Source organism: Gnatocerus cornutus, chromosome 4, assembly GCF_029298725.1.
Source record: "Gnatocerus cornutus isolate USDA-ARS CGAHR chromosome 4, icGnaCorn1.1, whole genome shotgun sequence".
NCBI classification, from domain to species: Eukaryota; Metazoa; Arthropoda; class Insecta; order Coleoptera; family Tenebrionidae; genus Gnatocerus; species Gnatocerus cornutus.
The window spans coordinates 401,204-410,888 of NC_142236.1; the positions used below are offsets into that span (position 1 = coordinate 401,204).

At 40.2% G+C, this 9,685-nt stretch overlaps 4 protein-coding genes and 1 long non-coding RNA gene across 9 annotated transcripts; 3 read left to right on the plus strand and 2 right to left on the minus strand.

The window, feature by feature from the left end:
* Nucleotides 1-35: 35 nt before the first annotated feature.
* LOC148175649 (myrosinase 1-like) lies at nucleotides 36-2,149 on the minus strand. The gene is made up of 4 exons (XM_088034717.1): nucleotides 2,023-2,149; nucleotides 881-1,971; nucleotides 339-445; nucleotides 36-292 (listed from the first exon to the last, which is right to left on the minus strand). Exons 1-4 carry the CDS (start codon nucleotides 2,147-2,149, stop codon nucleotides 157-159), a joined length of 1,461 nt encoding a protein of 486 aa, XP_087890843.1. The 3' UTR covers nucleotides 36-156.
* A 782-nt stretch (nucleotides 2,150-2,931) lies between these two features.
* On the plus strand, nucleotides 2,932-3,473 carry Tbca (Tubulin binding cofactor A). Its single transcript, XM_088034720.1, has one exon. It carries the CDS (start codon nucleotides 3,132-3,134, stop codon nucleotides 3,471-3,473), a length of 342 nt encoding a protein of 113 aa, XP_087890846.1. The 5' UTR covers nucleotides 2,932-3,131.
* A 16-nt stretch (nucleotides 3,474-3,489) lies between these two features.
* Nucleotides 3,490-4,708, plus strand: LOC148175651 (programmed cell death protein 7-like). Its single transcript, XM_088034718.1, has 2 exons — nucleotides 3,490-4,249; nucleotides 4,298-4,708. The coding sequence occupies exons 1-2, from the start codon at nucleotides 3,490-3,492 to the stop codon at nucleotides 4,657-4,659; spliced, it is 1,122 nt and encodes a 373-aa protein (XP_087890844.1). The 3' UTR covers nucleotides 4,660-4,708.
* Nucleotides 4,660-5,853, minus strand: MRG15 (mortality factor 4-like). Its single transcript, XM_088034719.1, has 3 exons — nucleotides 5,741-5,853; nucleotides 5,574-5,691; nucleotides 4,660-5,525 (listed from the first exon to the last, which is right to left on the minus strand). Exons 1-3 carry the CDS (start codon nucleotides 5,766-5,768, stop codon nucleotides 4,706-4,708), a joined length of 966 nt encoding a protein of 321 aa, XP_087890845.1. The 5' UTR covers nucleotides 5,769-5,853; the 3' UTR covers nucleotides 4,660-4,705.
* LOC148175653 (uncharacterized) lies at nucleotides 5,847-9,498 on the plus strand. 5 transcript variants are annotated; one of them, XR_015770052.1, is made up of 8 exons: nucleotides 5,847-6,229; nucleotides 6,472-6,623; nucleotides 6,678-6,868; nucleotides 6,915-7,067; nucleotides 7,146-7,335; nucleotides 7,728-7,857; nucleotides 8,152-8,369; nucleotides 8,537-8,616. It is a non-coding gene; the product is annotated as an uncharacterized LOC148175653 (long non-coding RNA). The 5 variants fall into 5 exon arrangements; XR_015770051.1 differs by having other exon boundaries at nucleotides 6,696-6,868; XR_015770050.1 differs by lacking the exons at nucleotides 5,847-6,229; nucleotides 6,472-6,623; nucleotides 8,152-8,369 and adding exons at nucleotides 8,791-8,913; nucleotides 8,962-9,093; nucleotides 9,410-9,498 and having other exon boundaries at nucleotides 6,719-6,868; nucleotides 7,146-7,372; nucleotides 8,537-8,713.
* The last annotated feature ends 187 nt before the right edge of the window (nucleotides 9,499-9,685 follow it).

The following is a 9,685-nucleotide window of genomic DNA, read 5'->3' on the forward strand; positions in this document are numbered from 1 at the left end:
TAAGCGATTAGGCGATGCTAATGAAATTACGCTCGTTATCAATTACAACTGGGATTTTATTGTATGATCACATTCGAGCTACTATTTGTTTTTTCTTTCGAGACTAAAACTGGTCCTTTGATTTACATACGCAGGTAGACAGGTAGAAACCTGATTTTAAACTCCCCATTTTTTTTCTTTGACAGGAAGGGAACGGGTGGCGATGACGTGCTGGTAAAATTTCGCTGATAATTTCGGAGTTCTTTGTCTTCTGGGATCCGTGAAGTTGACTTGGAACAGTCCGAATTTCACTCTGAAATTTTTATATTAATGAGAGTTTATAAAAAGGTGAGAGTTACGTGTAGCCGCTCCTCCACTCCATATTATCCATGATGCTCCAAACAGTGTAGCCTTTCACATTGCACCCATCTTCCAGGATTGCCAAGAGGAGAGCCTTCATAAACTCCTAAAATATTAAGTTCTGGGATTTATACCCTGCGTTTAAAAAAATAATGAACCACCCTGAAGGAGTAGACTTAGAACGTTCAAATTTTGTAGAAAGAGTTGATGCATTGAGAAAAACAAATGATTAATTAAAACTGTAAATTTTACCTCTGACCAGGTCTTCTAACCCTCAACGCCAGAAGCAAAAGCTGGATTTGTCACTAAAGACGATATATTACCATTTCAGAGTCTAGTGCTGTCTCTTCGCCTGTTGCTCTTATCGAATTTGTTTACAGGTGGAAATAAAGGTAAAATTTCTTTTAGAGATGACGGATTGCCTTCAAATTTTAATCATTTATATCAACTCTTTGCGCTAAATTTGGACGTTCTATCTTTACTCCTTCAGGGTGGTTCTTTTTTTTAAACGCACTGTATAATCGAGAAAATTAATACGAACATATAAAAACACAACGCGCTCTTTGTCATTCTCGCCGCCCCCATCTCCATACCCGTTCTCAGTCACAATCACCAAAGGATTACCATACTGGTTCTTCACCCAATTCAACAGTTTCTGGAACCCCCAAGGAACAATCTGCGGAGAAGGTTTCCAATGTGGATCCTGCGTTCCCTTCGTCCCTTTATCCCTAACGTAAGAAGGAACATCACCTCCTTCATGGTCACTAATAAGCCACGTGTGGTAATGATTCAAACCAAGAAAATCGTAGCTTCCTTTAACAACCTCCACTTCTTCTCGACTAAACAACGGGAGCCTCGAATTGGTGAAATTCTCCACTTTGCTCTTCTCAGCAACCCGCGTCTTCATAACATCCGGATAGTCCCCTTCCTTGCTAAAAATAGGATGTGCCCACCACCCCAACCCAAACTGCATTTCTCTTTCTGCAGCCTCAATGTCTTCAGAAGAGTTGGTTTGAGGCTCGGCCCAGATCGAATCAATGGTAATTCCAACTTTACCCCCGAATCTAGATCGGTACTGCTCTTCATAAAGTCTGTAGACTTTTGCATGAGCTAGTAAAATCGTTTTTCCGCACAAATAGAGCCCAATTCCGGGACTCTTCACATCGGGGGCTCCGTTTCCGTCTTCGTACGTGCCAACACAGATACTGGAAGGTTCGTTGATCGTAATCCAGTACTTGACACGATCGCCGAAGTGCTCAAAAGCCACTCGGGCGAAATTTTTGAAGTAGTCAGCAGTGTCTGGGTTCGTCCATCCACCGAGGTCCTGCAGAGGTTGGGGGAGGTCCCAGTGGTAAAGAGTGACCATGGGGGCAATCCCTCGGGAGATTAGACCGTTAATTAGGTTGTTATAGTACTGGATTCCGTCAGGATTGACTTGGTTTGTGAAACCCGAAGGTAAAATCCGGGACCAGGATAATGAAAATCGATAATGATCGACTCCCAGTGATTTCAAGTTTTGGATATCGGTGTTCCAGAGGTGGTAGGAATCGCAGGCGACATCGCCAGTGGTGTGGTCAGTGATCAACTCTGGATGAGAGTGGGTTAGTCGGTCCCAGATATTCTCGCCTTTGCCTTGAAACTAGGAACGAAGAGAAATGAAAAAAATGAGGTGGAAGGACGAACCAGTGGCGTTCCATCCTCCCTCCACTTGATACGCCGCTGTTGCCACCCCCAGCTTAAATCCAGGTGGAAATTTCAGTTCTCCGGCTTTAACAACACAGAAACACCAAAACCAGATTATCTTTGACATTGTTTAAGTCGAATTTTATTGCGTTTTGTTAACGCGACAGTTGGAACAGGATAACAGAGGCGTTCTCTTGTATTTATGTGTTTACTGATACAATCCACTATCACACAGCGGCGAATAATTCAGAGATACGAGTTAACTGACCACGTGTGGAACTTTACAGAGCTGATTTATTATGACGATCAACAATCGGATTTATTTATTGAATTACGGGCTGTTATCTTTATGCAATTCGCGTTTGCATTGCGGGAAATTGTGGGTTTACAAAGTCGCGAAAAACGACTGAGGCTGCAAATGAATTGGAATTTTTTATTACTGCTATTACATTGCGGTCGTCGCCCCAAATTACTTCATAGTTTCAACTTATTCTGAAAACACTTTTCTAACTCAATTTTGTCTGATGTTTTAGTCCAATTGCTTCAGATTTAGTCGAATCCAGCCCTGTCCACTCAGCCCACAGGCAAAAAAGAACAATATTTTATTGAAAATTGATCAATCATAGTCAAAGATTTAAAATTCCCGCGTTGCCGGTAAAAGGGCGGGGCCTACCACCTTTTGACAAGTGACAACTTTGACATTTATCATGTTTTTACTTTTTCACACATTCCGGTGTAATTGGGTGTTTTCTAATTCAGTTTAGTCAAATTGGATCAGATTTAGTCGAATCCAGCCCTGTGTAGTGGTGTCCGCTTTGCCCCTGACTAAAAAGAACAATATTTTGTTGAAAATTGATCGATCACAGTCGAAGATTTAAAATTCCCGCATTGTTGGTAAAAGGGTTTTGACAAGTGACAACTTTGACATATGTCATGTTTTTACCTTTTTCATTTTCACACATTCCGCTGTAATTGAGTTTCGGTGAATCATCAGCCTCTTGTTTGTCCTGTGAATCACTTTTAACGGTGTTTTGGTATAAATGAAAGCCGCTGAGCTTCCAACTCTTTGTGTTTAACAGCGAGTTCTCCGCGTCGTCTCAAAAGTTGTTATGGCAGACCCCCGCATCAAAGTCTTGAAGATAAAAACAGGTGTGGTGAAACGCATCGCTAAAGAAAAAGTCACGTACGAGAAAGAAGCCGATCAACAAAGAAACCGAATTGAGAGACTGAAGAAAGAAGGTAAAGATGAGTATGATATTAGGAAGCAAGAGGAGGTTTTGCAGGAGTCTCTGATGATGGTGCCTGATTGCCAACGTCGCCTTGCTACCGCTTTTGAGGAGTTGAAGAAGATTTTGAGTACTGAAGACGATTTGAAGGAGATTGAGGAGTATCACGCGGCATTATCAGTTTTGGAGGAGGCAAAATTGCAGTTGCCGAATTTGGAGGCTTAGTTTTTAGTTCAGTGTAATGATGGATCAAGTTGGGGACAACCCCAGACCTAGTTTTCTTGATCCAAGACTTTATAATGTTATTAATTCACAAGTTACTCAAGTTACTCCCATGAAAATCGATGAAGATAAAGACAGGCAAATCATTGACAAGTGGCTCATTGAGAAAGGAAAATTCCAGTTGAATTCTTACTACCCTATTCGGAAACCTCGCTGCGACCTCACAGTCAGTGGGGCTAAACTAGCCCTAAATAACTGTTTTGAGATCATCACCAAGCTTAACAGCACCCAGGAAGATCTCAAGAACAACGTAGAAACCATGTCTTCACAAGAGTGGAAGCAAAAAACCCTTGAAATCGGGAATCTGAAAGACGAGTTTGATAAAGCAATGATGGCGTTTGAAGACAACACAATTCTGAAGAGTCTCAAAGGCGCCGTGGTCAAACGCTCCAAGAAACGCGCCAACAGAAAGAAGAACCAAACCCTGAAGAAGCAACAAGCTAAAATACACAAAGAGCGCCTGGTAGAGTTGCACAAAACCACCGATGGCTGGTTGGAAAACAAGAAAGAAGAAGTGGAGCGCGTCAAAATGGAAGAAAAAATGAAAAAGGACGCAGACTGCGTCTTGTACGAAGTCACGAAGAAGAAGTCCGAAGCCCGCAAACAACTGTCTTTGATTTCCGCCCTCGTTAAGTTAAGGACAGTCAGAGACAGTATGGCTGTGCAAAGGGGGGAGCAACCCTCGTTGGATGACAGGAAGGCCTTTGGGCTCGTCACCGGTAAATTTATAAGTAGGGTGGGCACCAATTTCATTCTTTATTTTGCAGAGAAATTGATAAGGATGTGGGAGAATTCCTACCAAAATTACTGCAAGGAAGAACAATGTCTTAAGGTGATGCTGGAGCACAACGCCACCGTGGACACGAAGGCGGCGCTCAGCGCCAGACAAACTCGCATCGTCGAAGATTGGGAGAATTTACTTTTTGGTTCAAAAGCTAACATTACTACTAACGCTACTTATTGGGCTCTAACCAGCGCTGATAGGGACTTGGAGTCCTTCATCGCCATTCGGAAGAGTTGGGATACTTTCCTGACAAGTCCTGATAATCCCGCAGGATCTCGAGTTCCTATCAGCTGGGTGATCCCTCCAGACACCCCTAATGAGGATTGGGCGTGTTATTTACACTAGTTTTTGTACTGTTATTTTCTTTAATAAAGTTAACTGGGTATAAAATTCAGAGAGCCTTCCTGTGATATTCAGGGGAAGCGTTTCCATAGTCCTGTAAGCTAAACAACTGTGCACTGTTCTTAACGAGATATTTCAGGAAGTCCTGGATGTTCTGCAACAGGAGTTGGATGCTGCGTTCATCGAGGGGAGTGTAAGCCAGCATGGCCCCCAGCTTGACGAATAAACGGAGGAGGTGAGTGGCGCCGTAGATTTCCGACATTGGTTTATCCACGTGATTTTGGAGAATATCGGCGTATTGGGGCCTCTCAAACTTGTACAATAACTGCGTCCCTAACATCACATTAAAATATTCTCTGATCCCCTTGACTATTTCAATGGTAGCGGATTCTTTACTTGAATTGTTAGATTTGATGGACTTCTTGTAAGTGAGGTAATTGTCTAAAATTTGATCTACAGTGACTTTCGCCGGTAAATTCGCCAACTTCCTTTGCCTTGTTATAATATCCCAGTCATCAACCAACCAGGGCTTCAATTCGTCGGGAATCTTCACTTTTATTTCAACTTTATTCAAAAACTGTTCTTCTGACTCCACTGAGGGATCCAAGCGCCCTCGTTTTTTCCTAGGGACGTCTGAACTTGAATCTTGACCACTTGAAGGAGTGCTAACTTTATTCTTCACTCCTTTCGCCAACTCGTTATTTGGAGTGCTGGACCGCGAGTCGATTTCTTTAGTTGCTTCGGTTTTCTTCTTCGCTTTCTTTGTCTTGCTTGGCTGGCTAGAATGCGCCTTTTGGACTTCTTTCTGCTTTGCTACATTCACTTCATTGTACTTTAAAACGCGACTTTCGGGGACCCACTCATCCCAACTGTTGAAACGCAAAAATTAACTCAAGAGGAGACGGAAAAGAACTCACTTTTTGTTCCAACCAGCATAATGAATGAAATATTTGATTTGTTTATCCTTGGTTATGGTGGACTTTAAGCATTTGGCTTCATAGATCAGGGGACCGTGGAAGCAGAGGACCTTTTCGCCTGAAAGAATCAAACTTAAAGGGGGAGAGTTGTCGTAGCGGCGTTTTACCTTCGCTGAATTTAAACTTAGGAGGCATTTTTACCGAACAAGCTACAGTTTGAGGTTGACGTTTGATCTGGTTAATCAAGTTTCAAACCAAAAGTTTGGTCCTCTGGTGAGAGAACGTGTGAACTAACAACTTCAGCAATATTCCGCTAGGTGGCTTTTATCAAAAAATTCGAATGTGTCAAGTTTTATTTGTAGCTAACTTCTTACATGTCGTAGTTTTGTTGGAGCTTTTGTGCCTTTATAAAGTGTTTAAAACTCGGTGACTTGTTAGATGTAACCAGTCAGTGGGTTTTTAACTCCACAGTCTGGTGTGGTGTGCAGCAAGTTGAAAATTGATCGACATTTGACATAACCTAGAACCTGTAACCTTTACGTGAATGGAAGTGATTTCAAAAATTATATATCGAAAAGAAGGCTAGCGTAAGATGCACAAAGTCGAGTCAGTGCCCTAAAGTGCTAAAGTTGGAAGAAAATGCGAGATGCCAAAGGGTGAGTTTCAAGAATAATTTTAATTGTTTCTATAAATTCCCAATTTCCATGTCCACTAGACATGAAGTTAGCCAAAACATGCTTATTTCTGATTGGTTGAATGAATAGTGCCTACTTGTCATAAACCTAAGTAAACAAAAGTTACTATACTACTATAAAAATTACTGAGATGTATTATTGGTTGCCTATGTGTTGCATGTTCAAGCGTTAAAATTTCGCATTAATTAAAGACTTGTTTTCAGAGTACTAATGATTAAAACCTATGGTGCTTGGACAAACAACCTACAAATTCTTCACTGGCGATTTTCTCATTATTTGAAGCTGTTTCAAGTCGATGTTGGTGATTTGGATTTGCAACAAGTTTATGGATCCTCATTGAAATTTTTTAAGGCAGGTAAGCTGAAAATTGTTTGAATCACAGCTTTAAAATGCTTTGTGGTATTTCAAGTTTAATCTTTATTTACAGAAAATCGGTCTTTTCAATAAGCTTAAGTGGATATTACCACGTTCTGCTTTAACATGAAGTAACTGAACATGTCCCAACAAAAACTAGTTTTTGTCAAATGGCTAGAATGGAATGAACCACCAGCGCAAGTTGCAAGTTAGATTGTACCACTAGCACCTGTTACTTCGTTTGCGGTAAATTTTTATTGAACATTGGAATTTTTGCTTATTTTTACCGTAGTTTCAGATGTTTGAAAAGCGCTTCTCGTCGCTCAACGTTAATAGAGTCTGCAAGTTGTTGTCAAAGTTGAAGAAATCACTTATTTGATGATGCTAGAGTGCAGTAAAGTGATCCAAGGTGCTGTTTTACTGCGACGTAGATGAACTGAAGAAGGTAAAATTCAAACTGGTTGGAGTCATTTTGTTCGATTTCTTTTTTCTCCATTCATGGTCTCATTTTTATCTGTTGTAGATGAAGAAGACAAGCAGGCGAACAATCAGCAACTGTAGAAAAAGACCGAGCTGGTTCTGCATGCAAAACAAGAATTTTTTTTAGGAAGGAGGAAGGAAAGAAGAAGAAGAAGATTGTAAGAATGTGGACGCAGAAACGTGATTTCAACGGCCTTATTGAAACTAAGCAAGACACGCGGTGATACTTTTAGGTACGAAGTTGTGATGGCTCATTGTACCAAGTTGAAGGTACATCTTGCTTTCTTAAAACTAACAAATTTAGCATTGTTTCCCAAGGTTGCTTTTATCCAAAAACTTTTCCCGTTGTTTACCGGTTTCAAATTGATTTGCTAGTTTTCTTGGGTCTCTTATGCGTTTAAAATGTGTCTTTATTAACTCCACGCTCTGGTATTGTGTATAGTAAGTGGAAGTTTTTTTTATGTTTTCTCAAGTCTTCAAAATACGATCGAGGTGATTTGATGTGACCTAATTTATTACGAAAATCTCTTTTTACGTGAAAGATTGTCGTATAACTTTGTTAAGAAAAACACTGCTTATAAACGTTGCGTAATGCTTTTTAGTCTAACTAATTTTCTGCTTTTAGGGACAAGAACAGGTGAATTCAAAAAGTTGTAGAAGTAAAAGGAGTGTAATCTGCCCAAAGTCGAGTCAGTGTCGCAAAGTGCCAAAGCTTGAAGTAAATGCGAGATGCCAATTCTTGTTATTTTGACTGGGTGAGTTTTAAGAATTATTTTAGGTTTCGTTGCCAAATTTGCACTTTAAACTTCCCTGATTTCTGTTCAGTTCCGTTCACATTCAGTTCAGTTGACATCAATTTCACGTTCCGTTCAGTTCAGTTGACATCAATCTAAAAAAAAAAACAGAAGTGACTATACACTGCGAAATCATTAAAGTTGGTACAAAGAGACCAACAGAATACTTGTTGACTTTCTCATTTTCCTGGGAATGGTACGACATAAATTGCACAAGTTAAGAACTTTATTTAAAGCTGTTTTAAATTGGAGTAGTGGAATGGATTTGCAGCAAGTTTCTGGTCCCTCATTCTGGGAGGAAAAGTGTCCAAAAGAGATGTTCCGACTGCCACATGGAGGATTAAGATGTGAATTTCCAAATTGCTTTTGCATTTGAAATTTAAAAATTTTCAACAATTGGAAATATTTTTTGAGAAATTAATCATTTGAACACTTTGGCTGCTGCGATCATGTTACGTTTCTTAAGATAGAAGGTAATTTAAGAACAAAAAGGTACTGTTAAACTATGAGCTCAGATTTCAAGATTGTTTATGTGGTTTTTTGTTCTTCGAGTACTATGGCGCTTGTGTAGTCAAATCTGTTTATAGTCCTGACTCTCTCTGTTCTTCTATACTTAAATATTGAAAGCATATTGTTTCAGCTAGAACATGCCGAGCAGGTGGTGTACAAAGGTATGCTTGTGTTTCTGGATTTGTGTTTTGGTGCTTTGTTGATGCGCTCCTCAGCTCACCAGGAAATTGCGAATTGTGGATGGTGTGCCTCCAAGAGATTTATCATCAAGACGTGTAACACTTCATGTGTATCTCTTCTGTCACAGGTAAAAGTTGTTTCATTGTTAAATGGTTTTATAGTGACTTTTCTCTGTTTAATGAGTTTTTAATTTTTACTTGTTAGTGAAAGTCCTGGTAAACTTCCAAAGGTCGCTTGAAACAAGAAATGGTGTCGAGAGTGCGTCTACAAGCAACAAAGTGCTGATGCAACAGCCAGGTTCTGACTGATGACTACATGCAATACAAGGTTTGTTTTAACCAATCTACTTGACTGTGGATTCATCTCATTTTTCAGATGTTAAAGGACTATGAAGTTGCAAATATGGAGATCTACTCCACCTAGAAATACTTGGCAGAGCGATTTTTACCGCAACGGAGGAGTGAGTGGATTTGAGCGCTAATATGACATTTCCATCAAAATTACCAGGTAAACAGGTCTTGCTATTAATTTTATGGATTCACAACGTCTCTAATAATTAGATAATGTACCATTTTACATCCAATTTCTACGATTGAATATAAATAAAGGATTTTTATTACAGGCAACCAACAATACATGATATTGTTTTTTTTTTCGTGCTTTACATTGGCGCGGCTAACTTCTTTTGCTTCATTTAAATTGCTTGCTTTTGATTGGTAGATTTGAACTTGGTAAATTCTTTGTTGTGATTGGCTGTGTATTGTTGGTTGCCTACATTTAGGCATTGCTCGAAATATTTTTCTTTCATTGGTGAAAATTCCAGACGAAAGTTAGGACAGCGGAGAATATCCAGATTCCCAAAGCCAGCGCCTCCACCATCCCACTATCACCGGCCTCCTGGATGAAGAGTTGCTCAGTTTCACTCTCTCATATGCCCGCCCAACTTCAGTGGATCAGAGGAGTCCAAGTCGGCATCTTCACAGTCACACGGAAACCATCTACAAGGCATCTAAGATGTTTGAAGCCATCCTCGCGAAGGTGGAGAAGCTCCCCAAGAAAGAAGCGGCTGCCTGTGCTACCCCGCCATGTAATAAATTGT

Coding starts and splice junctions, on each gene's coding strand:
- Tbca (XM_088034720.1), top strand. CDS start 3,132: ATGGCAGACCCCCGCATCAAAGTCTTGAAGATAAAAACAGGTGTGGTG.
- LOC148175649 (XM_088034717.1), bottom strand. CDS start 2,149: ATGTCAAAGATAATCTGGTTTTGGTGTTTCTGTGTTGTTAAAGCCGGA. Junction 446..880: donor AGCGCGTTGTGTTTTTATAT/GTTCGTATTAAT, acceptor TTAATATTTTAG/GAGTTTATGAAGGCTCTCCT. Junction 293..338: donor GAGTGGAGGAGCGGCTACAC/GTAACTCTCACC, acceptor TAAAAATTTCAG/AGTGAAATTCGGACTGTTCC.
- LOC148175651 (XM_088034718.1), top strand. CDS start 3,490: ATGATGGATCAAGTTGGGGACAACCCCAGACCTAGTTTTCTTGATCCA. Junction 4,250..4,297: donor GGCCTTTGGGCTCGTCACCG/GTAAATTTATAA, acceptor TTTATTTTGCAG/AGAAATTGATAAGGATGTGG.
- MRG15 (XM_088034719.1), bottom strand. CDS start 5,768: ATGCCTCCTAAGTTTAAATTCAGCGAAG. Junction 5,692..5,740: donor TAAGTTTAAATTCAGCGAAG/GTAAAACGCCGC, acceptor TGATTCTTTCAG/GCGAAAAGGTCCTCTGCTTC. Junction 5,526..5,573: donor TATGCTGGTTGGAACAAAAA/GTGAGTTCTTTT, acceptor GCGTTTCAACAG/TTGGGATGAGTGGGTCCCCG.